This window comes from Anolis carolinensis, chromosome 2, assembly GCF_035594765.1.
Source record: "Anolis carolinensis isolate JA03-04 chromosome 2, rAnoCar3.1.pri, whole genome shotgun sequence".
Taxonomy (NCBI): Eukaryota; Metazoa; Chordata; class Lepidosauria; order Squamata; family Dactyloidae; genus Anolis; species Anolis carolinensis.
The window spans coordinates 30,844,549-30,870,963 of record NC_085842.1 but is presented as its reverse complement, the minus strand read 5'-3'; the positions used below and the strand labels follow the sequence as shown (position 1 = coordinate 30,870,963).

At 43.8% G+C, this 26,415-nt stretch overlaps 2 protein-coding genes across 2 annotated transcripts; both read left to right on the top strand.

The window, feature by feature from the left end:
• Nucleotides 1-921: 921 nt before the first annotated feature.
• Nucleotides 922-25,384, top strand: cdsn (corneodesmosin). Its single transcript, XM_062969339.1, has 5 exons — nt 922-1,000; nt 8,459-8,662; nt 14,719-15,363; nt 19,350-19,438; nt 24,396-25,384. The coding sequence occupies exons 1-5, from the start codon at nt 922-924 to the stop codon at nt 24,492-24,494; spliced, it is 1,116 nt and encodes a 371-aa protein (XP_062825409.1). The 3' UTR covers nt 24,495-25,384.
• LOC134297159 (keratin, type I cytoskeletal 9-like) lies at nt 13,306-14,665 on the top strand. Its single transcript, XM_062974288.1, has 3 exons — nt 13,306-13,315; nt 13,399-14,536; nt 14,650-14,665. Exons 1-3 carry the CDS (start codon nt 13,306-13,308, stop codon nt 14,663-14,665), a joined length of 1,164 nt encoding a protein of 387 aa, XP_062830358.1.
• Nucleotides 25,385-26,415: the final 1,031 nt, after the last annotated feature.

Sequence of the window (26,415 nt, the reverse complement as noted above, 5' to 3'; positions counted from 1 at the left end):
TCCAATAAATAAATAAGAGGGATTTTATAGTTTTTGCTGTCCTGTTATAAAAGGAGAAAGCCCTCAAAACGCAAGTCATTTGGCTCCCCCCTAAGCCTTTGAAATTAATTTTCTACCCTCCTTAAACAAAACCTTTTTGTTTCTTCCAGCAACAAGCACAAAACCTTTAAAACAGGACCTATACCTAACCACAAACTAATAGGCGTCCGCTTGCAGTTGACTTCTTCTCTAGTAAGAAAAACATGCCTAAAAGAAAAGATCCTAGCTACTAATTCCGGAAACCTTTAAAAGGAAATCAATTTCTCTGTTCATTTTCGTGTATCTACAGAACCATTCATAATTCACTCTGGTGTCAATTGTCAGTGCCAGTTGTCTCATGCGCACACATCTCATTAACAAGAAGCTGGTCTTGGACTGAAGGGTTGCAATACAAGGCATTCCTGAAATGGCAAATACACCATGCACTCGGTTCAAATCCCATCTCATGTACTGTTTCAAAAGCACTTGGTGCCATCATGATCTGGTATTCCCAGAAACCAAAGACACACTTCTCAGGTTTTTGCGTCTATTATCGGGCATTCCCGCGTTCATCCAACAGTGCCCATTAAATCATACCTGGGTTCACATTGAGTACTTTATTCCTAATATCGAGGCGGAAGAATGTGTCAGTTTCCTGTCCTATTCAATTATGGAATGACTGGACAAGGATTTCTGATTTTCCTTCCAAGAACACCTAGAAAAAGGGATCCAGTTGAGCAAAATTTATGTCAACAGCCAATGTAATGACAGCTTGAACTAGCTGATGGATTGGATGTGATGTCACTTGGCTCAGGAGTATATATTTAAGTTGCATAAAGCTAGAGGGACTCAGAAGGTCTGAAGCGCCACTCAAGAGACAGGTGCCTTTTCTGCTTACCCACCATGGGTCAATCCAAGACGCCGTTTGTGTTTCTTCTAAAAAATGTGTTCCTATGCATAGCTATATGCTTTCAGAGGACAGGTAAGACTTTCACTCTTAATTGCTTATCAATGTTGGTGACACTTGTAGAGGCTGAGTGTTGTGGGAGGCTATCAATGCTTACTAGCCATATATTACGACTGAATTTTTTTAAAATCTAAAAAAATAAAAAGGGAGAGAAAGAGAAAGGGTGGCGTAGGTACATAGGTTATGAACACATACCTACATATATTTTCCCGAAATTGGTTTTTATGGCGCACATATTCTTGGACAGTTAAAGCAGTGAAAATTTTCTGACCGTTAAACAATTGGCTTTGAATGCTTACCTTTCTGACCTTGGAGTATGAGTCTTTTTGCAGCAGTGAAAATACTTGGGGTGTGCAAATCTTCATTTTTAAATCATAAGTTGTAAGTAATTCATATGTTTTGCATATACAAACGGATATTAAGAGACATGTGGGGGGAGTTGGGGCTCCCACACAAAAACTTAAGAATGAAAACTCACCCAATACTTTTCATTTGAATACTTTAATGCTCAGAAATCAGTGCAAGGCAAAGCCAAAAAGGCTGCCATTCCTCTTCAAGAGATAGGCTGCCTCTTGTTATGAGGAGAGGAAAGCAGCAGGGCAGGACAAGCTGAGTGAGCTGGGAAAGAGACTGAGACAGCACAGAATTCTGGGAAATGTAGTTTGGGAAGGAATTCGGCTCAGCATCAGAAAGATAGGGGTGAGCTATTTGCCCTATGTAGCAACAGCCAGCTAGCCATTCGGTTTACAATTCTGCAGAGAGGACTGACTGATACTTCAATACTAGTAAGTAAATCTGTGCTAGGAGCCTCTGGTGGCCTAGGGGATAAAAGCCTTGAGACTTGAAGGTTGGGTTGCTGACGTGAAGGCTGCCAGGTTCGAATCCCACCCGGGGAGAGCGTGGATGAGCTCCCTCTATCAGCTCCAGCTCCATGCGGGGACATGAGAGAAGCCTCCCACAAGGATGGTAAAACATCAAAACTTCCGGGCGTCCCATGGGCAACGTCCTTGCAGACGGCCAATTCTCTCAATCCAGAAGCAACTCCGGTTGCTCCTGACACACACACACACACACACACACACACACAAATCTGTGCTGGGCTGGGAAGAAATCCCTAAATTGAAATTCTATTGGTTAAAAACATTCAACGAGATAGCTGCTGTAGCTTTGTCAAAATGTTAAAAAATTTCCCCAAAATCAGTAGATGTATGAATTTTTCTGAAACTTGGGGGGTAATTATCCCGTTATCTTGCAACATTGTAAAAAAATTCAAGGAGATGACTCTTGTAGATGTTTTTTTAAATGTTGTTTGTAAAAACTTTGACAATCTCCTAAAAATCCATGGATGAGTGAAATGTTTGAAACTTGATGGGCTAATAGTTGTAAATATGTTCTATCATTGTAGCAAGTTCCATGCCAATAGCTCTAACAATGAAGGAGATAAGAGCCCCTGAGGTTTTCCCATTGGAACAATTACAAAAAAAGTAGTTAATTCATTATAGTTACGATACAGAACCCATCCAATTTCATAAACACTTTAGAAACTATTTCTCCATGTGATAAAGTCATTAGATGAAGGTTTAAAGGTCATGCTTATCAAGTTTGCTAACTGGGAGGAATAGCTAATATTCCACAAGACAGGATCAGAACTCAAAATGACCTTAACAGATTGGAGAGCTGGGCCAAAACTAACAAAATGAATTTTAACAAGGAGAAATGTAGGATACAAGATGGGTGACACTTGGCTCAACAACAGCATATGTGAAAAAGATCTTGGAGTCTGTGGATAACAAGTTGAACATGAGCCAACAATGTGATGCGGCAGGTAAAAAGGGCAATGGGATTTTGGGATGCATCAAAAGGAACATAGTGTCTAGATTGAGGGAAGTCACGATGCCTCTCTATTCTGCTTTGGTTAGACCACATCTGGAATAAGCTGTCCAATTCTGGGCACCACAATTTAAAGAGGAATATTCACAAGCTGAAACATGTCTGAGAAGGGTGACTGCAATGATCAAAGGTCAGGAGACCATACCCTCTAATGAGCGTCTTAAAGAAGAAGAGAAGGACGATAGGAGACAGGATAGCCATGTATTAATATTTGTAAAGATGTTATAAGAAAGAGGGAGCAGGATTGTTTTCTGCTGCTCTGGAAACTAGGATTCATAGCAATGAGTTCAGAAAACAGGAGAGGAGATTCCACCTGAACATTAGGAAGAACTTCCTGACTGTAAGACCTGTTCAGCAGTGGAACTCTCTGCCCTGGAGTGTGGTGGAAGCTCACCTTGGAGGTTTTTAAACAGAGGTTGAATGACCATCTGTCCGGGGTGCTTTGATTGGCTGTTCCTGCATGGTAGGGGGTTGGACAAGATGGCCTATGTGGACTCTTCCAACTCTTATTATTTTATGATTCTATGATTCTTGATATGTGCCTTCAAGTCATTTCCAGTTTATAGAGAATGTAAGGCAAACCTATGATAGGGTCTTCTTGGCAAGATTTGTTCAGAGGGCTTTGCCTTTGCCTTCCTCCGAGGCTGAATGCAGATTCAAAATGTTTGACTTTCCTAAATCACCAGTTTTATCAGATTCAGCAAGACTCTTCTTATGTTATTGGGTTTACCTTGAAGCTTATAATGGTAACTTATGAGGAATGATCTAGGAAGCTGGTTCTTGACTTCTATGCTGCTATATAAAATACAGATTATCTGGTTGGCGGTTTGAATCTGGGCAGAGTGGGTGAGCTCCCTCTGTCAGCTCCAGCTCCCCGTGCAGGGACATAAGAGGAGCCTCCCACAAAGATGGTAAAACATCAAAACATCTGGGTGTCCCCCGGGCAACGTCCTTGCAGATGGCTAATTCTCTCAAACCAGAAGCGACTTGCAGTTTCTCAAGTTGCTCCTGACACGAGAAAAAATGGAAATGCTGCAGGGGGGAATCCATATATAGACATTGTGGTCTTTGTGTAATCCAACCTGAAGCAGTCATTCACAACTTTCTGGGGCTGGAGCTACATTGCTATATTAAATCTAGATTATCTGCTTTGAAATGGATTATATGGCAGTCTAGACTCAGGCTGAATCTACACTGCCCTATATCCCAGGATCTGAGCCCAGATTATCTTCTTTGAACTGTATTGTATGTCTACACTGCCAGTAGGATCAGATTCTAGAATATAGGACAGTGTAGATCCAGCCTAATATAAATCCAGTTCAAAACAAATAATCTGGATTATATGCCTTGATAATCTGGATTATATGGCAGTGTAAATGCACTCTGACTACAGTTGGTTGATTACCTCCTTTTATGTGCTTGTTATTTCTTTAAATATCTTTTGGAAAGTTTTGTTTTTTTGTGAACCACCCAAGAACAGAAAGGCAATTACAAAAAAAGAACTAAGCAGATCAACCTGTCAACCACTAAGCTCAGTCATACATTTTGAAGTAGTTCATCTTGCATTTTTTTTAATGGCTTGTTTGTTCTGGCTGACTCGCCCTTCATCCCAATCAACAGATGATGATGGTCCAAATGTGTTGGAAATGGAATGATGACTATCACTCAAAAACTAACTTTCCAGGCTCTGGAAAGGCAGAGGCTCCAAATCTGTCTGTACTCCGATAATGATGATGATGATGATGATGATGATGATATTTTTATTTATTATTCACCTCTCCCTTTGGCTTGAGGCTGAGTACAACATGGTTAAAATAGACAAAGAAGCACAATTAAAATGCATATATCAAAATACACACAACAAAGACAGCAGCACTATCAATAACAGATTCCAAACTTGCCTGAGTTCATTCAATGAAAAAATCATCAATCAATGCCATCTTTTAAGGCACTGAGTGCTACTGAAAGGGATAATCTATGGTGAACAAGTTAGAGCCTGCTGGTCCACAGTAAGTTACCAATAAACTACTGTATATACCAGGCATGGGCAAACTTCAGCCCTCCAGGTGTTTTGAACTTCAACTCCCACAATTCCTAACAGCTTACTGGCTGTTAGGGATTGTGGGAGTTGAAGTCCAAAACACCTGGAGGGCCGCAGTTTGCCCATGCCTGGTATATACTCATGTGTAAGTCTAGAAATTTTAGTCAAAAAATCAACCCCAAAATCAACCTCATGGTCAACGTATCCATGGGTTAGTATAAGTAGTGTACTTTAATTCTAATTTTAAAAAGGAACCATCCCCTTCTCTGAGTAGAGTGATAAGTGAGAACTTAGTCCATTCCAGGAGAACCTAAAAGAAGTACCATCAGTCTCTCCTTTCTCCTTGTTGGTGCTGATTCTGGCCTTTTTTAATGCCTGGGAGAGAGCGGGGATGGGACGGGAACTTTTCCCTTACCATGGAATGACCTTAAACTTATCCATAAAAGTAAAAGTTTTCCCCTGACATTAAGTCTAGTTGTGTCTGACACTGAGGGTTGGTTCTCATCTCCAGTTCTAAGCCAAACAGCCGGCGTTTTCTGTAGACACCTCCAAGGTCATGTGGCCAGCATGACTACAAGGAGCGCTGTTACCTTCCCACCAGAGCGGTAATAATAATAATAATAAAATAATAATAATAATAATAATAATAATAATAATAATAATAATAATAATAATACTTTATTTATATACCGCCCTATCTCCCGGATGGGACTCAGGGCGGTTTACAGTCATAAAAGCAACACAAACATTACATAACAAACGTAATACACATTATTAAACAAAGTAAAATATAATTATAACAATTATAACAATAAATAACACTTACATGACCAGATCAAGGGGACGGGAACCATAAATCCAATATATTAAAATGTCTTGTGCAATATATTCAGGCCCAGAAATCGGCGGTAGTCCAATGTAATTACTCAAAAAACCTGCCGACACCACCAGGTCTTCAGTTCCTTACGGAAATTGGATAATGTAGGGGATTGCCTGATCTCTTTTGGTAGTGCATTCCAGAGCCGGGGCACCACTGCCCAGAAGGTACCTATTGTTCTACTCACATTTGCATGTTTTCAAACTGCCAGGTTGGCTGAAGCTGGAGCTAATAGTGGGAGCTCACCCCACTCCCCAGATTCGAACCGTTGACCTTTCAGTCAAGAAGTTCAGCAGCTCAGTGGTTTAACCCACTGCCTCACCAGGGGCTCCAACTTATCCATAGGCCATATCAAAATACACAATTTTGTCCCCCAAACCTTCTCTCGACGTATACATGCCAACTTATACTTGAGTATATACAGGTATGTGAATAGAATAACAATAAGACACAGACATATTACTGATCCTTGACACACAATTGGCACTCTACTTATGAAGAAGTCCATTAAAGTATGGCTGCTTGATGGTTTTGCAAATGTCCCCTGAGGCATAACTCCAGACTTGGGGTACGTCTGATTGGGAAGGGAGCAGAGAGGTGATCATCCAGGAAGGTTTGAAGCAGCAAATTCCCAAGACTAAGGCCCCTTCTACATTGCCATATAATCCAGATTATCAAATCAGATAATCCACATGATATGGGCCACGTATTACTAGCAAACTAAAGGCTAGTGGTGTTTATCCGTGGGATCGTTTTGAATGAAGGCCCATTTTTACCAAGAGGGAGAGGGGAGGAATCTCAGGGCAGAGGTGCTGCCTTGGAAAGATTTTTTAAAATATTAAAAGCTGTCTGCTGATTCTTCAAGTTGTTTCAGAGCAACTCTTGCTGGCTCTTTAGCAGGTCTGCATGGCCACTCCCTCTTGCTGTCAAAGTTTCTTGAGTTGGGACCAAAATCAAGGCTCAGCAGGAATGAGTGGAGAATAAAGGGAAATACTGAGCTGTCTCAGCATTACCTCTCTCAGGCACAGAAAAATGCCCTAAACGTGTTCTTGTTAATCAGAACTAAAATAACCAGAATTCTCAAGCAACCGGGTGAAAAAATCAAATAAATAATACAGTACATTTAAAAAGTTGTTTTTAAAACTAGTGTTACATGTTTAAGTTTGTCTTCATTTGTGTTAATTTCCTCTTTATTCCTGTATGCCATTATTAATATCAAATCAACAAAGTTTATGGTATGGTATAGTATGAAGTATATTATTATTATTATTATTATTATTATTATTATTATTATTATTATTATTATTATTTTATTTATTTATTTCTATATTGTTTTTGTTTGCAATTACAACCCTCTTCAAGCCTCCTCTAGTGATTTGTTTATCTATAATCCTGTTGCTTAGTTATTGTATATATGTTCTGTATGCAGCTTTCTTTTCTTGCTCTATGCTTTTTTCTTGAGAAATTGTGGGAGGGGCTACAGTCCATGTGACTTTGGGGCTGCTCAGATCTCTGACTTGCAAACACTTGCCTGCTGTTGATTATAATAGAGATGTTCTGACCGGAAGGCACAGAAACCATATCTGTAACTGACTGATAAGTTGTGTACCTGTGTATGCTGAACACTTGAAGGTTGTGAGTAACCCAAATATGTTATTTTTACCAAAGTCTACTTTATTTTGTCTCTTGGGTGCATAATATAAAACAAGTTGTTTTATGGGAGAGTAGGTATATATTGGGGCCACAGTTGTGAAGCAGTTTAACTGTTGAGCTGTGGAACTTGCTGACTGAAAGGTACATGGTTCAAATTCGCAGAGTGGGGTGAGCTCTCATCGTTAACCCCAGCTTCTGCCAACCTAGCAGTTCGAAAACATGTAAATGTGAGTAGATCGATAGGTACTGCTCAGGTGGGAAGGTGACTGTGCCCGGTGCAGTCATGCCGACCACATGACCTAGGAAGCGTCTATGAACAATGCCGGCTCTTCGGCTTAGAAATGGAGATGAGAACCACCCCCCAGAGTTGGACTCGACTAGACTTAACGTCAAGGGGAAACCTTTACCTTTAGCTTTAGATATATTTTTGGGCACTGAAAAACAATTCTGAAGAACTGTCTAACAACTGAAGCCTTGCATAATTACATTTGGTTGTATACCACTTGAGAAGATTCTACTCAAACAGGTTTTTGACTCTTCTCTAAAAGGTTATGAATGCCATTTTCTAAAAGGTCATGCTTTTCTAGAAGCTTTTTCTCTTAACAGACACTCAAACCGGCAAACAGTGCTAAAAAACAGAATTAAACCAAACACTATTTAAATAGAAATGGCGAAAATAATTAAAAATATTATTATGTATAAGTTAGACCTATTATTAATGGTAACTCTCAAGCAAATAAATATTACTGTATATTTACCAAACATCTGCCATCTCCATGGGTGTGGGTTAACTGAGAGCCTACTGTATATAACACACTAGTTTTCCTTTTTGTAGCTGATGTTTGAAGTTTCAAGTTCAATGACATCCACCAGGGCTGACGTCCTGCAGCATCACCAGGGGGCCATCCCAAGATCTTAGATTTTGGCTCTAAAACTACAGCACCTAAGATGCTCCAAACCCAGCAATTTCATACATAAATCACCGGTATTTATTGTCATATTTTCTCAACAGCTGCACAAAGAGAAGGCTCTTCCTTATCACTGCCAACTGGATTAGGATCACTTCCAGATGGCTCCGTCTCCCTATCAGGAGGAACAGGATCAAGCCCTTCCAGCTCTCTCACCGGATCACGTCCAGATGGCTCCGCCTCCCTGTCAGGGGCATCAGCCCCTACCGGTTCTGGTTCCCTATCAGGACTCTTAGGATTACTGCCAGGTAGCTCCCTAATAGGAGAGGCAGCCAAGGGACCTCCTGGCACTCGGTTGGGCCTGTCAGGATCACTCCCAAATAGTTCCCTTTCCCTAACAGGAGCAACAGGCTCACACTTTTCTGACTCCATTTTCTTCCCTAGCAAAACAGAGTCACTTGGAAGTAGCTCCCAATTAGGGGCAATAGATTCAGTCCCCTCTGGTTCAATCTTTCGCCCGAGAAGATCAGGGTCACTTAGAGCTCCCTCTCCTTTCCCCGGCTCTCCTTCTGTTCCAGGAGGATCAGGGTCACTTTCAGATGGTTCCCTGTCAGGGGAAACAGGTGCTCTCACTTTTAGCTCCTCTCTTTTCCCAGGAGGATATGAGTCACTTGAAAGTGGCTCCCTATCAGGAGAGACAGGCTCTCTCCCTTCTAGCTTCACCGTTTTCCCAGGAGGATCAGGGTCACTTGGAGGTGGCTCCCTCCCTTCTGGCTCTACTACTGTCCTAGGAGCATCAGGGTCACACTCAGCTGGCTCACTCACTTCTGGCTCTACTTCTGTCCCAGGAGGATCAGGGCCACTCTCAGGTGGTTCCCTGTCAGGGGGAACAGGTTCCCTCCCTTCAGATTCCACCCTTTTCCCAGGAAGGTCAGGGTCACTTGGAGGTGGATCCCTATCTTCTAGCTCTGGTACTATCCAAGACAGAGCAGGGTCACTCCCAGGTGGTTCTCTGCCAGGGTCAACAGGCTCTCTCCCTTCCAGCTCTACTTCTATCCCAGGCGGATCAGAGTCACTTGGAGGTGGCTCCCTCCCTTCAGTCTCCACCATTTTCCCAGGAGGATCAGGGTCACTTGGAGGTGGATCCCTCGCTTCTGGCTCTACTTCTGTCCCAGGAGGATCAGCATCACTCCCAGGTGGTTCCCTGTCAGGGAGAACCAATACCCTCCTTTCAGACTCCACCCTTTTCTCAGGAGGATCAGGGTCACTTGGAGATGGTTCTCTCCCTTCTGGCTCCACCTTTTCCCCAGGAGGATCAGGGTCACTCCTAGGTAGTTCTTTGTCAGGGGAAACAGGATCCTTCCCTTCAATCTCCACCCTTTTCCCAGGAGGATCAGGGTCACTTGGAGGTGGCTCCCTCCCTTCTGGCTCTGTTTCTGTCCCAGGAGGATCAGCGTCACTCCCAGGTGGTTCTCTCTCAGGGGCTACAGATTCCCTCCCTTCAGGCTCCATCTTTTCCCCGGATGGATCAGGGTCACTTGGAAGTGGATCCCTTGCTTCTGGCTCCACTTCTGTTCCAGGAGGATCAGGGTCACTCCCAGGTGGTTCCCTGTCAGGGGGAACAGGATCTTTCCCTTCTGGCTCCACCTTTTCCCCAGGAGGATCAGAATCACTTGGAGGTGGGTTCATCTTTTCTGGTTCTGGTACTGTCACAGATGGATCAGGGTCACTCCCAGGTGGTTCTCTGTCTGGGTCAAGTGGCTCTCTCATTTCTGGTTCTACTTCTATCCCTGGTGGATCAGGGTCACTCCCAGGTGGTTCTCTGTCAGGATCAATTGGCTCCCTCCCTTTTGGCTCTACTATCCCAGGAGGATCAGTGTCACTTGGAGGTGGCTCCCTCCCTTCAGACTCCACAATTTTCCCAGGAGGATCAGGGTCACTCGTAGGTAGTTCTCTCTCAGGTGGAACAGGATCCTTTTCCTCAGGCTCCACTATTTTCCCAGGAGGATCAGGATCACTTGGAGGTGGATCCCTCTCTTCTAGCTCTGCTTCTGTCCCAGGTGGATCAGGATTACTCCCAGGTGATTCTCTGTCAGTGTCAACTGGTTCTCTCCTTTCCAGCTCTACTTCTATCCCAGGCAGATCAGGGTCACTCCCAAGTGGTTCCCTGTCTGGGTCAACTGGCTCCCTCTCTTCTGGCTCTACTTATCTCCCAGTGGTATCAGGGTCACTCGCAGGTGGTTCTCTGTCAGGGGGAACAGATTTCCTCCCTTCACGCTCCACCCTTTTCCCAGGTGGATCAGGGTCACTTGGAGGTGGCTCCTTCCCTTCAGGCACCACACTTTTCCCAGGAGAATCAGGGTCACTTGGAGGTGGCTCCCTCCCTTCTGGTTCTGCTTCTGTCCCAGGAGGCTTGGGGCCACTCCCAGGTGGTTCACTCTCAGGGGCCATAGGCTCCCTCCCTTCAAGTTCCACCTTTTCCCCAGATGGATCAGGGTCACTTGGAAGTGGATCCCTCGCTTCTGGCTCTACTTCTGTCCCAGGAGGATCAGTGTCACTCCCAGGTGGTTCTCTGTCAGGGTCAACTGGCTCTCTCCCTGATGGCTCAACTTCGGTCCCAGGAGGATCAGGGTCACTCCCTGGTGGTTCTCTGTCAGGGGCAACAGGCTCCCTCCCTTCTGGCTCTGCTTCTGTCCCAGGCGGATCAGGGTCACTCTCAGGTAGTTCCCTGTCAGGGGCAACAGGCTCCCTAACTTCAGGCTCCACCTTTTCCCCAGGAGGATCAGGGTCACTTGGAGATGGTTCTCTCCCTTCTGGCTCCACCCTTTTCCCAGGAGTATCAGGGTCACTCCTAGGTAGTTCTTTGTCAAGGGAAACAGGATCCTTCCCTTCAAACTACACCCTTTTCCCAGGAGGATCAGGGTCACTTGGAGGTGTATCCCTCGCTTCAGGCACCACTTCTGTTCCAGGAGGATCAGGGTCACTCCCAGATGGTTCCCTGTCAGGGGGAACAGGATTTTTCCCTTCTGGCTCCACCTTTTTCCCAGGAGGATCAGAATCACTTGGAGGTGGATTCATCTCTTCTGGTTCTGGTACTGTCCCAGGCGGATCAGGGTCACTCCCAAGTGGTTTGCTGTCAGGGTCAACTGGCTCTCTCACTTCTGGATCTACTTCTATCCTTGGCGGATCAGGGTCACTCCCAGGTGGTTCTCTGTCAGGATCAATTGGCTCCCTCCCTTCTGGCTCTACTATTCCTGGTGGATCAGGGGCACTCTCAGGTGGTTCCCTGCCAGGTAGTACAGAATCCTTCCCTTCAGGCTCCGCCCTTTTCCCAGGAGGATCAGGGTCACTTGGAGGTGTCTCCCTTCCTACAATCTCCACCCTTTCCCCAGAAGGATCAGGGTCCCTACTAAGTAGTTCTCTCTCAGGGGGAACAGGTTCCTTCCCTTCAGGTTCCACACTTTTCCCAGGAGGATCAGGGTCACTGGGAGGTGGATCCCTCTATCTAGTTCTGCTTCTGTCCCAGGCAGATCAGGATTCCTCCCAGGTGGTTCTCTGTCAGTGTCAACTGGTTCTCTCCCTTTGGGCTCTACTTCTATCCCAAGTGGATCAGGGTCACTCCCAGATGGTTCCCTGTCAGGGGGAACAGGATCTTTCCCTTCTGGCTCCACCTTTTCCCCAGGAGGATCAGAATCACTTGGAGATGGATTCATCTCTTCTGGTTCTGGTACTGTCCCAGGCGGATCAGGGTCACTCCCAGGTGGTTTGCTGTCAGGGTCAACTGGCTCTCTCACTTCTGGATCTACTTCTATCCTTGGCGGATCAGGGTCACTCCCAGGTGGTTCTCTGTCAGGATCAATTGGCTCCCTCCCTTCTGGCTCTACTATTCCTGGTGGATCAGGGGCACTCTCAGGTGGTTCCCTGCCAGGTAGGACAGAATCCTTCCCTTCAGGCTCCGCCCTTTTCCCAGGAGGATCAGGGTCACTTGGAGGTGTCTCCCTTCCTACAATCTCCACCCTTTCCCCAGAAGGATCAGGGTCACTACTAAATAGTTCTCTCTCAGGGGGAACAGGTTCCTTCCCTTCAGGTTCCACACTTTTCCCAGTAGGAGCAGGGTCACTGGGAGGTGGGTCCCTCTCTTCTAGTTCTGCTTCTGTCCCAGGCGGATCAGGATTCCTCCCAGGTGGTTCTCTGTCAGTGTCAACTGGTTCTCTCCCTTTGGGCTCTACTTCTATCCCAAGTGGATCAGGGTCACTCCCAGGTGGTTCCCTGTCAGGGGGAACAGGATCTTTCCCTTCTGGCTCCACCTTTTTCTCAGGAGGATCAGAATCACTTGGAGGTGAATTCATCTCTTCTGGTTCTGGTACTGTCCCAGGCGGATCAGGGTCACTCCCAGGTGGTTCGCTGTCAGGGTCAACTGGCTCTCTCACTTCTGGCTCTACTATCTCAGGAGGATCAGGGTCACTCCCAGGTGGTTCTCTGTCAGGATCAATTGGTTCTCTCACTTCTGGCTCTACTATCTCAGGAGGATCAGGGTCACTCCCAGGTGGTTCTCTGTCAGGGTCAACAGGCTCTCTCCCTTCAGACTCCACCTTTTCCACAGGAGGATCAGGGTCACTCCCAGGTAGTTCCCTGTCTGGGGCTACTGGCTCCCTCTCTTCTGGCCCTACTACAGTCCCAGTGGGATCAGGGTCACTCCCAGGTAGTTCTCCGTCAGAGGGAACAGGTTTCCTCCCTTCAGGCTCCACCCTTTTCCCAGGTGGATCAGGGTCACTTGGAGGTGGCTCCTTCCATTCAGGCACCACCCTTTTCTCAGGAGGATCAGGGTCACTTGGAGGTGGCTCTCTCCCTTCTGGCTCTGCTTCTGTCCCAGGAGGCTTGGGGTCACTCCCAGGGGGTTCCCTCTCAGGGGCCATAGGCTCCCTCCCTTCAAGCTCCACCTTTTCCTCAGATGGATCAGGGTCACTTGGAAGTGGATCCCTCGCTCCTGGCTCTACTTCTGTCCCAGAAGGATCAGTGTCACTCCCAGGTGGTTTTCTGTCAGGATCACCTGGCTCTCTCCCTGCTGGCTCAACTCCTATCCCAGGAGGATCAGGGTCACTCTCTGGTGGTTCACTGTCAGGGTCAACTGGCTCCCTCCCTTCTGGCTCTGCTTCTGTCCCAGGAGTACCAGGGTCATCCTCAGGTGGTTCCCTGTCAGGGGCCACAGGCTCCCTCGCTTCAGGCTCCACCTTTTCCCCAGATGGATCAGGGTCACTTGGAAGTGGATCCCTTGCTTCTGGCTCCACTTCTGTCCCAGGAGGATCAGGGTCATTCCTAGATGGTTTCCTGTCAGGAGGGACAGGATCTCTCCCTTCTGGCTCCATCTTTTCCCCAGGGGGATCAGAATCACTTGGAGGTGGATCTCTCTCTTCTGGCTCCACTTCTTTCCCAGAAGGATCAGTGTCACTCCCAGGTGGTTTTCTGTCAGGATCACCTGGCTCTCTCCCTGCTGGCTCAACTTCTATCCCAGGAGGATCAGGGTCACTCCCTGGTGGTTCACTGTCAGGGTCAACTGGCTCCCTCCCTTCTGGCTCTGCTTCTGTCCCAGGAGTACCAGGGTCATCCTCAGGTGGTTCCCTGTCAGGGGCCACAGGCTCCCTCCCTTCAGGCTCCACCTTTTCCCCAGATGGATCAGGGTCACTTGGAAGTGGATCCCTTGCTTCTGGCTCCACTTCTGTCCCAGGAGGATCAGGGTCATTCCTAGATGGTTTCCTGTCAGGAGGGACAGGATCTCTCCCTTCTGGCTCCATCTTTTCCCCAGGGGGATCAGAATCACTTGGAGGTGGATCTCTCTCTTCTGGCTCCACTTCTTTCCCAGAAGGATCAGTGTCACTCCCAGGTGGTTTTCTGTCAGGATCACCTGGCTCTCTCCCTGCTGGCTCAACTTCTATCCCAGGAGGATCAGGGTCACTCCCTGGTGGTTCACTGTCAGGGTCAACTGGCTCCCTCCCTTCTGGCTCTGCTTCTGTCCCAGGAGTACCAGGGTCATCCTCAGGTGGTTCCCTGTCAGGGGCCACAGGCTCCCTCCCTTCAGGCTCCACCTTTTCCCCAGATGGATCAGGGTCACTTGGAAGTGAATCCCTTGCTTCTGGCTCCACTTCTGTCCCAGGAGGATCAGGGTCATTCCTAGATGGTTTCCTGTCAGGAGGGACAGGATCTCTCCCTTCTGGCTCCATCTTTTTCCCAGGGGGATCAGAATCACTTGGAGGTGGATCCCTTTCTTCTGGCTCCACTTCTGTCCCTGGAGGATCAGGGTCACTCCCAGGTGAGTCCCTTTCAGGGGCAACAGGCTCATTCCCTTCTGATTCTGCCTCCCACACAGGAGTATCAGAGTCTCTTGGAGGTGGTTCCCTATCAGGTGCAGCAGGCTCACTCCCTTCCACTCCAGAAGCAACAGGATCTCTCGGAGGTGCAACAGGTTCACTTTCTTCAGGCTCTACAGGAGGAACAGGGTCTCTTGGAAGCAGTTCGCTATCAGGCTCACTCCCTTCAGGGTCTGTTTCCATCCCAGGAGGAACAGGGTCTCTCGGAGGTGGAACAGGATCTTCAGGCTCCGTTTCCATCCCAGGAGGAACAGGGTCTCTCGGAGGTGGAACAGGATCTTCAGGCTCCATTTCCATCCCAGGAGGAACAGGGTCTCTCGGAGGTGGAACAGGATCTCTCCCTTCAGGCTCTGTTTCCATCCCAGGAGGAACAGGGTCTCTCGGAGGTGGAACAGGATCACTCCCTTCAGGCTCCATTTCGATTCCAGGAGGAACAGTGTCTCTTGGAGGTGGAACAGGATCACTCCCTTCAGGCTCCATTTCCATCCCAGGAGGAACAGGGTCACTTGGAGCAACTTCCATACCTGGCTCTCTACCAGGGGCGTCAGCATCTTCTGGGGGCTCTGCATTGATACCCACAAGAATAACAGCACCAACCATTACCTGGCCAATGCCAGCAACAACTACACCAGCAGTCACATCTGGTAAGAGACTAATTTCTTAAGAAATAAAGGCCAGAATTCAGGTAGAAACAGCTGCATGAATAAGTGTCACTTACTCTTACAGATGTGTTTTAATTTACAGTGGAGATTGGTATGAATTAGTATTTTTAATCTTGAAATGGTTAGCACCATAAAAATGTGGAGTTCTGGATTTTGGATAATCAGAAAGCAAGGAATCAATCTCGTATCCACCCAGGAGGACAATTTTCAATTCTGGACTAATTGGGATTTTGTAATTCTAGATAAGGGCTATTCAACCTATATTCCTTTCCTCTCTGTGCAGTGCTCAAAGCCCCCGCCATCACTTCCAACCTACTTTAAAGACTTTAATCTGCCTCATACAAGCTTTCTGTGCTGCAATGTGATTAGGTAGGATAAGAGAAACATCTGGCAATTCCTCCCTCCTTGTTGAAGGCAGGATGATTATGGAAGTGGTGAGTCCACCAAAGGACTTCAACATCTCTCAGCATTGATGTCATCAGTTTGGGTCCAGACAAGAAGGGGTTACCAATTACCTGATGTTATGAGATCCTGCCTGCACATGTTGCAGCACAGAAGGCCTGTATGAGGTGGCTTTGGGGCTTGAAAGCAGGTGTGTGTGGTGTTATATGGGTCAGCCTATGGATCACTATACTGTTCTCTGGAACAGAACTTCTTAAACCTTTTCCACTGTGACACCTTTCTACCCAAGAAGTTTTTATGTGACCCCAGGTTAATCTATATATATAAAAGAGTGATGGCATCAGGGCAGTGGACAAAACAACAAAACTACAGGCCCCCCAACCTCGAAATTTGACAACACAACCCATCATCCACGCCTCTAGGTTGATACAACAAAAAGAAAAGAAAAATAAAGTCCTAATTAGAGGGAGAGCAATAATTGTTTTTATCCAATTGCTGCCAGTTTAGAGGGCTAATCTCTGCCCACTTGGTTGCCTAGCAACCAAGGGACAGCCAGGTTTCAGTTAGGGGACAGGCAGATTTAGGCCTCACTTAGACTTCTTCCACAGATTATCTAATTTGCACTGGATTATATGGCAGTGTAGACTCAAGGTCCTTCCACACAGCTATATAACCCATTTATAATCTTATATTATCTGCTTTGCACTGGATTATCTTGACTCCACACTGCCATATAATCCACTTCAGTGTGCATTTTATACAACTGTGAAGAAGGGGCCTCATATAATCCAGTTCTAAGCAGATAATATAAGATGATCAATATACAGTAGACTCTCACTTATCCAACATAAACAGGCCGGCAGGATAAGTAAATATATTGGATAATAAGAAGGGATTCAGGAAAAGCTGATTAAACATCAAATTAGGTAATCGTTATACAAATTAAGCACCAAAACATCATATTATACAATAAATTTGACAGAAAAGGTAGTTCCATGCGCAGTAATGCTATGTAGTAATTACAGTAGAGTCTCACTTATCCAACACTCGCTTATCTAACATTCTGGATTATCCAACGCATTTTTGTAGTCAATGTTTTCAATATATCGTGATATTTTGGTGCTAAATTCATAAATACAGTAATTAATACATAGCATTACTGCGTATTGAACTACTTTTTCTGCCAAATTTGTTGTCTAACATGATGTTTTGGTGTTTCATTTGTAAAATCATAACCTAATTTGATATTTAATAGGCTTTTCCTTAACGCCTCCTTATTATCCAACATATTCGGTAACCCAACATTTTGCCAGCCCACTTATGTTGGATAAGTGAGACTCTACTGTACTGTATTTACAAATTTACCAGTAAAATATCACAATGAATTTGAAACACTGACTACAAAAACATTGATTATGAAAAGGCAGACTGTGTTGGATAATCCAGAACATTGTATAAGCGAATGTTGGATAAGTGAGATTCTACTTTGATATGAAATAATTTCTAGGATAGAATAATGCAGAACAATATAATCTCTAAAACCAAGACAGTAATAAAGAAATAAAGAAATAATGAAAGTAAATAAAGCAAGGAAATTGGAAATTCCACAAAGGAAACAATCAGGGCCAGCTAACACCTCCCAAGAAAGGATTCTTCCAGAAAGGAAGCTGAGAAGGCAGTGAAGCACTATGTATTACCAAAGTCATTATTATTACTATCATTACTATCCTTACTATTATTATTATTATTATTATTATTATTATTATTATTATTTTGCTATCAACTGTGAAAATGAATACAATCTGGCTCCAAGTATTCAAAAACACTAAAATCAGAATATATAAAAATTAATGTGGTATAATAAAACAGAACAATACATTCTCTAAAATCAGAACACTAAATAAAGAACAACACTCTGAAAATAGGGGAATTCCACACAGAAAACAATCAGGGCCAGCTAACACCTCCCAACAAAGGATTCCCATCATCAAAGTCTGGCAAATCCTCTGTTTTCTCAGGGCCACAGACAGTAGAAGCATATAAAATATCGCAAACAACACCACTCTGAAAACAAGGTAATTCCAGACAGGAAACAATCAGGGCCAGCTAACACCTCCCAACAAAGGATTCCCATCATCAAAGTCTGGAAACTCCTCTGTTTTCTCAGGGCCACAGACAGTAGAAGCATATAAAATATCGAAACAACACCACTCTGAAAACAAGGTAATTCCAGACAGGAAACAATCAGGGCCAGCTAACACCTCCCAACAAAAAAATCACTCAGGGAGGAAACAGCTAGGCTTTAAATCTGCAAGGCCATTACATCCTAATCATTTTTCCTAATTGCAGCATTCATACTTGCCTCCAACAGACAAAAAAAAAAAAAACAATCAGAAATATTGTATATTCACAACCTTTAGGAAATAATATCCCCTGATGGCACAGCATGTTAAAGCGCTGAGCTGCTGAACTTCTGGACCGAAAGGCCGCAGGTTTGAATTGGGGGAACTGACAGAGCCCCCACTGTTAGCCCCAGCTTCTGCCAACCCAGAAGTTCAAAAACAAATGTGAGTGCATCAATAGGTACTGCTCCGGTGGGAAGGTAACGCCGCTCCATGCAGTCATCCCACATGACCTTGGAGGAGTCTACGGACAACGACGGCTCTTCGGCTTAGAAATGGAGATGAGCACCAACCCCCAGAATCAGACATGACTGGACTTAACGTCAGGGGAAAACATTTACCCTTTACCTTAACTACCACCAATTCCTCAATACTTTATTTCCCATACCACCATTCTTCGCCACAGCAACGCGTGGCCGGGCACAGCTAGTAGGTATATAAAGTAGGTATAAGAATCAAATATTTACTGATAATACACCAGCATTTGCAAGGCTTGCTAAATAGGCTGATTTTCCCTTTTGTACAGTACAGCTGGAGCATTTTCTGCAGAGTCCAACATATTAAACATGTTGTTAACAGATTTGGGTAAATTGATGGTGTTCAGAAACCCTCTACTGTTGCCAATTTTCTTGTGACCCCAGCATTGATCTAAGGGGACCATATTTGGGGCTGGGACCCACAGTTTGAGAAACAGTGCTCTAGAAGGTCCAGTATGGATCATTGCACTATTCCCTAGACCAGTGGTTCTCAACCTGTGGGTCCCCAGGTGTTTTGGCCTACAACTCCCAGAAATCCCAGCTATTTTACCAGCTGTTACCAAAACATCTGGGGACTCACAGGTTGAGAATGACTGCCCTAGAAGTAGCAAAAGTAGTAAACTGTGATACTGCCATTGTAATATTTGTTTCTTTAGGGTAAACTTGTTCCCTCAATTGACACTCTGAAATCACAGAGCTTGGGATACTTCCAATTCAGTGAATATTTTTCAAAAGTGGTGCAAATTTTGAAGATTTTCTCACAGCAGGAGGAAAATTGTATTGCTTCCTTTAAGAATGAAGTTAGAAGTTAGAGTCTTAGAAATGGCATCCCCAACCTTGAAGTAATGATGATGCCATGGGTTTGACTGTATTTAAGCTCTCTTTTTGTCTCCCCTTCACTCTCCAGATCATGTAGTGCTTGCCCCATGGGCTCTTTCCCTGATTGTTCTGGGCTGTATCTTTGTAGGTGTCTTGATAAGTGGAGCACTTTCTACAGTAAGTACGATTTAATTTTTTTTTCCTGGTAGTGATCACCATGTGGTAAGCAAGGCAGGAAGGGGGAGGAAAGAAAAAAATTACTCTACTTAGCAAAAGAGAAAAGGGACTACAGGACACTTACCTTTAGAGTTTCTGGATTCAGTCTAGTCCAAATTTGTGTATAAATCCATTCCAGGGACATGGTGACTTCACTGATGTATTGTTCTTACCTTCACATTTTCAGTAACTATAAAACCACAACTTTCTTTGCTATAATCATACAATTTGACAGATGATTTAGGCAAAAAAGCATTTACAGAATATTTGCAATATAGGTATAATATAGGTGCTATGTAGTTTCTGGGCTGTATGCCTGTGTTCTAGCAGCAGTTCCTTCTGACGTTTCGCTTTGTGGCTGGCATCTGCAGATCCCCTGAAGATGCCAGCCACAGATGCAGGTAAAACATCAGAAGAAAATGCTGCCAGAGGACGGCCATACAGCCTGGTAACCACACAACACCCCAGTGATTCCAGCCATGAAAACCCTTGACAATGCAAAGCATAATATATTGAAATAATAATAATAATAATAATAATAATAATAATAATAATAATAATAATAGTGTTCAAATAATATGCAAAAACACTCAGTCATTAAATAACACTTGAGAAGAGGTTGGGGAAAACTTGAGTCCATAGACACTCAAACTTTGAAATACTCCTCCAGAATTCACTTCTGTTTCACCTGTGGATCCCCAGGTGTTTTGGCTTACAACTCCCAGAAATCCCAGCCAGTTTTCCAGCTGGAAGTTGAAGGCCAAAATATCGGGGGACCCACAGGTTGAGAACCACTGATCTACACTGTCATCTAATGCAGTTTGAAGTTACTGTAAAAGTTTGAATTGCATTATATGGTAACTGTAGAGACTCATGCAATGCAGTTCAATCTGCTTTATATGGGTCTACAGTGGCCATATAATGCAGTACAAATTGCATTATATAGCAGAGTAGATCTAGCCCAAGTTTAGCCAGAACCATCCCAGAAGTGTGGGAATTCAGCATCCAGAGAAGAAGGCATCTGTAGCTGATTCTAGTATCATTTTAATCTTTTATTTTAACAAGAGCCCCAAGGAAAGATAAATGTGACTTCAAGAGGCAATACAAAGGAATGCTGAAACTAAGACAAGTCAAACACGCATTCTGGACTTTAAGAGAGCTGACTTCCAAAAAATGAAGGAATTACTGAGCGACATTCCATGGACGCTGATATTAAAAAACAAGGGAGTTAGGGATGGATGGGAGTTTTTCAAAAGTGAAATACTCAAGGCGCAAATGCAAACAGTGCCAACAAAGAAGAAAAATAAGACAAGTGCAAAGAAGCCAGAATGGATGTCCAAAGAACTTCTAACTGAGCTAAAGCTCAAAAGTGACATGCACAAGAAGTGGAAAAGGGGAGAAATCACCAAAGAAGAATTCAAACGTATAGCCAACACCTGTAGGGAAAAGGTTCGCAAGGCTAAAGCACAAAATGAGCTCAGGCTTGCCAGGGACATAAAAAACAACAAAAAAGGCTTTTTTGCTTATGTTGGTAGAAAAAGGAAGAAAAAGGAGGCGATAGGGCCATTGCAAGGAGAAGATGGGGTGATGGCGACAGGGGACAGGGAAAAAGCAGAACTACTTAATGCCTTCTTTGCCTCGGTCTTCTCAGAAAAAGAAAGCCATCTTCAACCTCAGCAACACGGAATGGACGAAGGATTGGGGGAAATCCAACCCCAAATAGGGAAACAATTTGTCCAGGAACACTTGGCCTCTCTAAATGAATTCAAGTCCCCAGGGCCAGATCAGCTACACCCAAGAGTACTGAAGGAACTAGCGGAAGTTATTTCAGAACCACTGGCAATTATCTTCGAGAGTTCTTGGAGAACGGGAGAAGTCCCAGCAGATTGGAGGAGGGCGAATGTGGTCCCTATCTTCAAGAAGGGAAAAAAGAACGACCCAAACAATTACCGTCCGGTCAGCCTCACATCAATACCAGGCAAAATTCTGGAAAAGATCATTAAGGAAGTGGTCTGCGAACACTTAGAAACAAATGCGGTCATTGCTAATAGTCAACACGGATTTACCAAAAACAAGTCATGCCAGACTAATCTGATCTCTTTTTTCGATAGAGTTACGAGTTGGGTCGATACAGGGAATGCTGTGGATGTAGCATACCTGGATTTCAGTAAGGCCTTCGGCAAAGTCCCCCACGACCTTCTGGCAAACAAACTAGTAAAATGTGGGCTAGACAAAACTACGGTTAGGTGGATCTGTAATTGGCTAAGCGAACGAACCCAAAGGGTGCTCACCAATGCGTCGTCTTCATCATGGAAAGAAGTGACAAGTGGAGTGCCGCAGGGCTCCGTCCTGGGCCCGGTTCTGTTCAACATCTTTATTAACGACTTAGACGAAGGGTTAGAAGGCACGATCATCAAGTTTGCAGATGACACCAAACTCGGAGGGATAGCTAACACTCCAGAAGACAGGAGCAGAATTCAAAACGATCTTGACAGACTAGAGAGATGGGCCGAAACTAACAAAATGAAGTTCAACAGGGACAAATGCAAGATACTTCACTTCGGCAGAAAAAATGGAAATCAAAGATACAGAATGGGGGACGCCTGGCTTGACAGCAGTGTGTGCGAAAAAGACCTTGGAGTCCTCGTGGACAACAAGTTAAACATGAGCCAACAATGTGATGCGGCTGCTAAAAAAGCCAATGGGATTCTGGCCTGCATCAATAGGGGAATAGCGTCTAGATCCAGGGAAGTTATGCTCCCCCTCTATTCTGCCTTGGTCAGACCACACCTGGAATACTGTGTCCAATTTTGGGCACCACAGTTGAAGGGAGATGTTGACAAGCTGGAAAGCGTCCAGAGGAGGGCGACTAAAATGATTAAGGGTCTGGAGAACAAGCCCTATGAGGAGCGGCTTAAAGAGCTGGGCATGTTTAGCCTGCAGAAGAGAAGGCTGAGAGGAGACATGATAGCCATGTACAAATATGTGAAGGGAAGTCATAGGGAAGAGGGAGCAAGCTTGTTTTCTGCTGCCCTGCAGACTAGGACACGGAACAATGGCTTCAAACTACAGGAAAGGAGATTCCACCTGAACATCAGGAAGAACTTCCTCACTGTGAGAGCTGTTCGACAGTGGAACTCTCTCCCCGGGGCCGTGGTGGAGGCTCCTTCCTTGGAGGCTTTTAAGCAGAGGCTGGATGGCCATCTGTCGGGGGTGCTTTGAATGCGATTTCCTGCTTCTTAGCAGGGAGTTGGACTAGATGGCCCATGTGGTCTCTTCCAACTCTACTATTCTATGATTCTATGATTCTAGGTCCCATCTCTTTCACTATCTAGTAACAGCCATTTCCAGTACATAAAATAAGAATTGCAAATTCAGGTGCATGCTGATCTGTTTTAATGAGGCTGAACAATTCCAACTTGACAATAGCTGACATTGCCTCATAGTCCATACATTTGTGTCATTTGTGTTTATGTTAAAATGCTGCAACTGTTACATTACATGCCATGGGGCAACAATTAGATGTTATGGTTGCATACAGCACAAAACCTGGAGAACATCCGTCTTAAACAACAAACAAGCTCTAGCTACAGTCACATAGACCTCAAATAATGTATGCATTAGATATTACTCATGTGCACTTTGTCATTATCTGGAATGACTCTGATGTTCTGTAAAATACTGATGCTTGGAAGAAACATTATCTATCTATCTCAACCAGTGCTGCAAGTAGATTGGACTGAAAGCAGTGCTAGGGCTTGGTAGATCCTTTGGCCAAAGTTACTGTTTGTTGTCGATTTGCCTTCCTGCTCAGTTTCAGAAACCGTTCCGGCTCCATGGGTCAATTGGGAGAGAGTCCTTAATCTTGAACTTTGGGTTTTCTTAATTATGGTTGGTATAGCTCGTCAGACCGAATTCTTTAATTTAATTGCGGTCTAAACTCCATATCAATCAATTCCAAGCCCTTCAGCAAGGCAGGAAGATATAGTTAAAGCCTTCCCAACAGACAGATATCTAACATCAGTTCAAAAACATCCAGCGAAGGAGACTCCACTGAATGGACTCCCAGGCAGTCTATACTCTACTAGTGTTGGAAGTAACCCCAAAAGGGCATCTAGTCCAATCCAGTTCAGCCAGGCAGGAATGCACAATCAATGCACCTATGGATGTTTAAAAACCAGTCTCTGTTTAAAAACCTCCAGAGATAATTAAATTATTTGTTTTAATAATTGTTTTAATTATTTGCATTTAATTTATTACGTATTTGTATTTTTATTATGTACTTTGTGGCATCGAATGGCTGTCATTTATGTTTTAAGCACCCTCCCTACCATCCTTTAAGAAACAATTGAAAGCCTGGATGTTTGGGCTCGCCTTTGGAGAGACAGCTATTGGATGACCAGCCTCATTATAATTCTATTCTGAATGTTATTAGGTTCCTTTCATCGGGGTATTTTAATCTAATGAGTTTATTTTATATTGCTGCTATAGTCCCCCCCCCCCACCTTTGAAGTTGACGGATTTGCATTGGTGGTTGTTTGATATTATTACTGTTGTATAAACCTTTGTTTTAACTTCTGTTTTATCATCTTCTTGTGTTTTAAACTGTGTATACTGTTTAATGTATTTGTGCTGTTACTTTTGTAACGTTGTGAGCCGCCCCGAGTCCCTACAGGGAGATGGTGGCGGGGTATAAATAAAGTATTATTATTATTATTATTATTATTATTATTATTATTATTATTATTATTATGCTGCCCCAAGTCCCCAACGGGAGATGGGACAAGATATAAATAAATTGACATATAGTAGAGTTGGTATTTTAATCCTACCAACACTAGGATATACTATGTAGTACCAAAAAAAATTCCGAGGAAAGGATAATTTAAATTTATAGGATTTTTCTTATTTGCCTTAGGTCTGCTACTATATGAAGCAAATAAGAGCATCACAACAGAATACATGTGTTGGAACAGGAAGTTATACTACACATGCAATGCAATGCGGGAGATGCTGAGACAGTGGACAATGGAAATGATGCAACGAGGGACAGACCATGGTTTTAAGAAAGCTCTAAGTTGTGGCTGCTCTCCAGCTACAACATCCTTGCTGCATAAACAAATATATACTCAGGACATTCCATTTCTTATATTTACATGGGCTCAGGTGTTATGTACTTTAGAATACAGATTGTGTGTTTTCTATTGTGAGCCAAGCTTTATGATCCTTGGTGGACATTTGCTAAGATCTCCACTTGCCTCCCTCGCATTCGGCACTTAAGAGGTGCAGTGCTTTGAAACTGGAAGCTTATAGGTTTCATAGCTTATTATCAATTGACAGAATATCTTCTATGAGATGTCTTACTACTGTTTCATGACTATATACTGTGCCTCTTTGAAAGATAGGAAGAACGCTCTTGAGATCTGATTTAGAGAAACTGAAAACTAAGAGTAGAAAACAAATTTATTTTCTGACTTTTATACTAGGCATAAAATGACTTCAAATTAGTCTGTTTAAATAAATCCAAGACACGTGAAAGAACTTCAACATGCTCGGTGAACTTATGAAGATGATAAATCATAAAGTAGTCTCTCAATGGAAAATGCAGGCAAATATAGGTGGTATGATAATGCAAGGTATGTTTCTTTGGGATTGTATTAAATACTATTGAAAAAATCATTAAAAATAAAAACTGAATAAAATTAAAGGAGCAGTTAAGTGAGTTTATGAAATGAAGAAGAATCACACAAAACATGCTTGTGATCTAAAAGCAGAAGGAGGGGAAGCTGGAAAATACCTTTATATAGCAGATGTTGACCTCAGGGCAAAAAAAAAAAAAAGCTTGATACAGCTTGGCTGGAATACAATAGCCATTATGTTGCAGAAGACAAAAGTGGACTATGGAAACATACACACAATGTTTCTGTGATCTATCCAATATTAGTACAAGTAAACTGACAGAAGGGTTTATACTCACTTGTACTATTTAACATGTGTATAAAGAGAGTAACCAGTAACATAAAGGCAGAGAGTAAATGAAAGTAAATAGGAAGGAAACCAGTGGTTTGCTAAGAATATATGGGAGATAGTAGAGCTGCAAAATATGGGGTTTAGGATCCTGGGAAATCACATTGTGTCCAGGTGATGGTTTGTTAATGAGGGTAACTGGTGTATTTAATCAATAGGAACTCAATGGCAAATGATCTTATTCTGATAGCTTTCCAGTTAGCAAAAGATAATCTTCTTTACACTTTGTGATAGTCATAGCTTCCAAGTTAGTGGGAAGAGGCAAAACAACAGTCTGAAGATAAAATACAGCTCACTGACAGAAAATTGGATAGAGAAAGAGAATTTTGGAGCTGTAAGTTCATGGAAGGTGAATGCTTTTGGGGATACATGAATTCTCTCTAGGAAGCTGGTGCCAGTTATGGCTTTGCTGCACACTATAGAAGTATATGCATTTTCTTCTGCAATGCTCTCTTGTATATTTGTAAATAAAAAGGTATTATAAAGACATTGTATGTTCTGTTCAATGTTATGGCATGTAAGGAAAACTGAATCTTGACCTGTTGCTTCTCCTAGAATCCTCACCTTTGGGGAAGAGCTCTCAATAATTTATTATTTATTTATTATTTATTTCAGACATTTTTATCCTATCCTTCTCATCCCGGGGGGGGGGGGGGGGGGGAGACGGGGGAAGGGACTCAGGGCAGCCTCACAATCAGAAATCATTAGATGCCAAAAAACATAATATTTAAAACAGTTATGATAAAAACAAATTAAAACATTAGTTAAAAACATCCATTTAAAAAGTGCAATTCAAGTCATAATCCAGGTCTGTCCATTGTCAGTCATAAAATCATTTTTACTATTAATGCAGCATCTGCTGCTCAAATGCCTGGTCTCACAACCACATTTTAAGGTTTGTTTTGACAGGA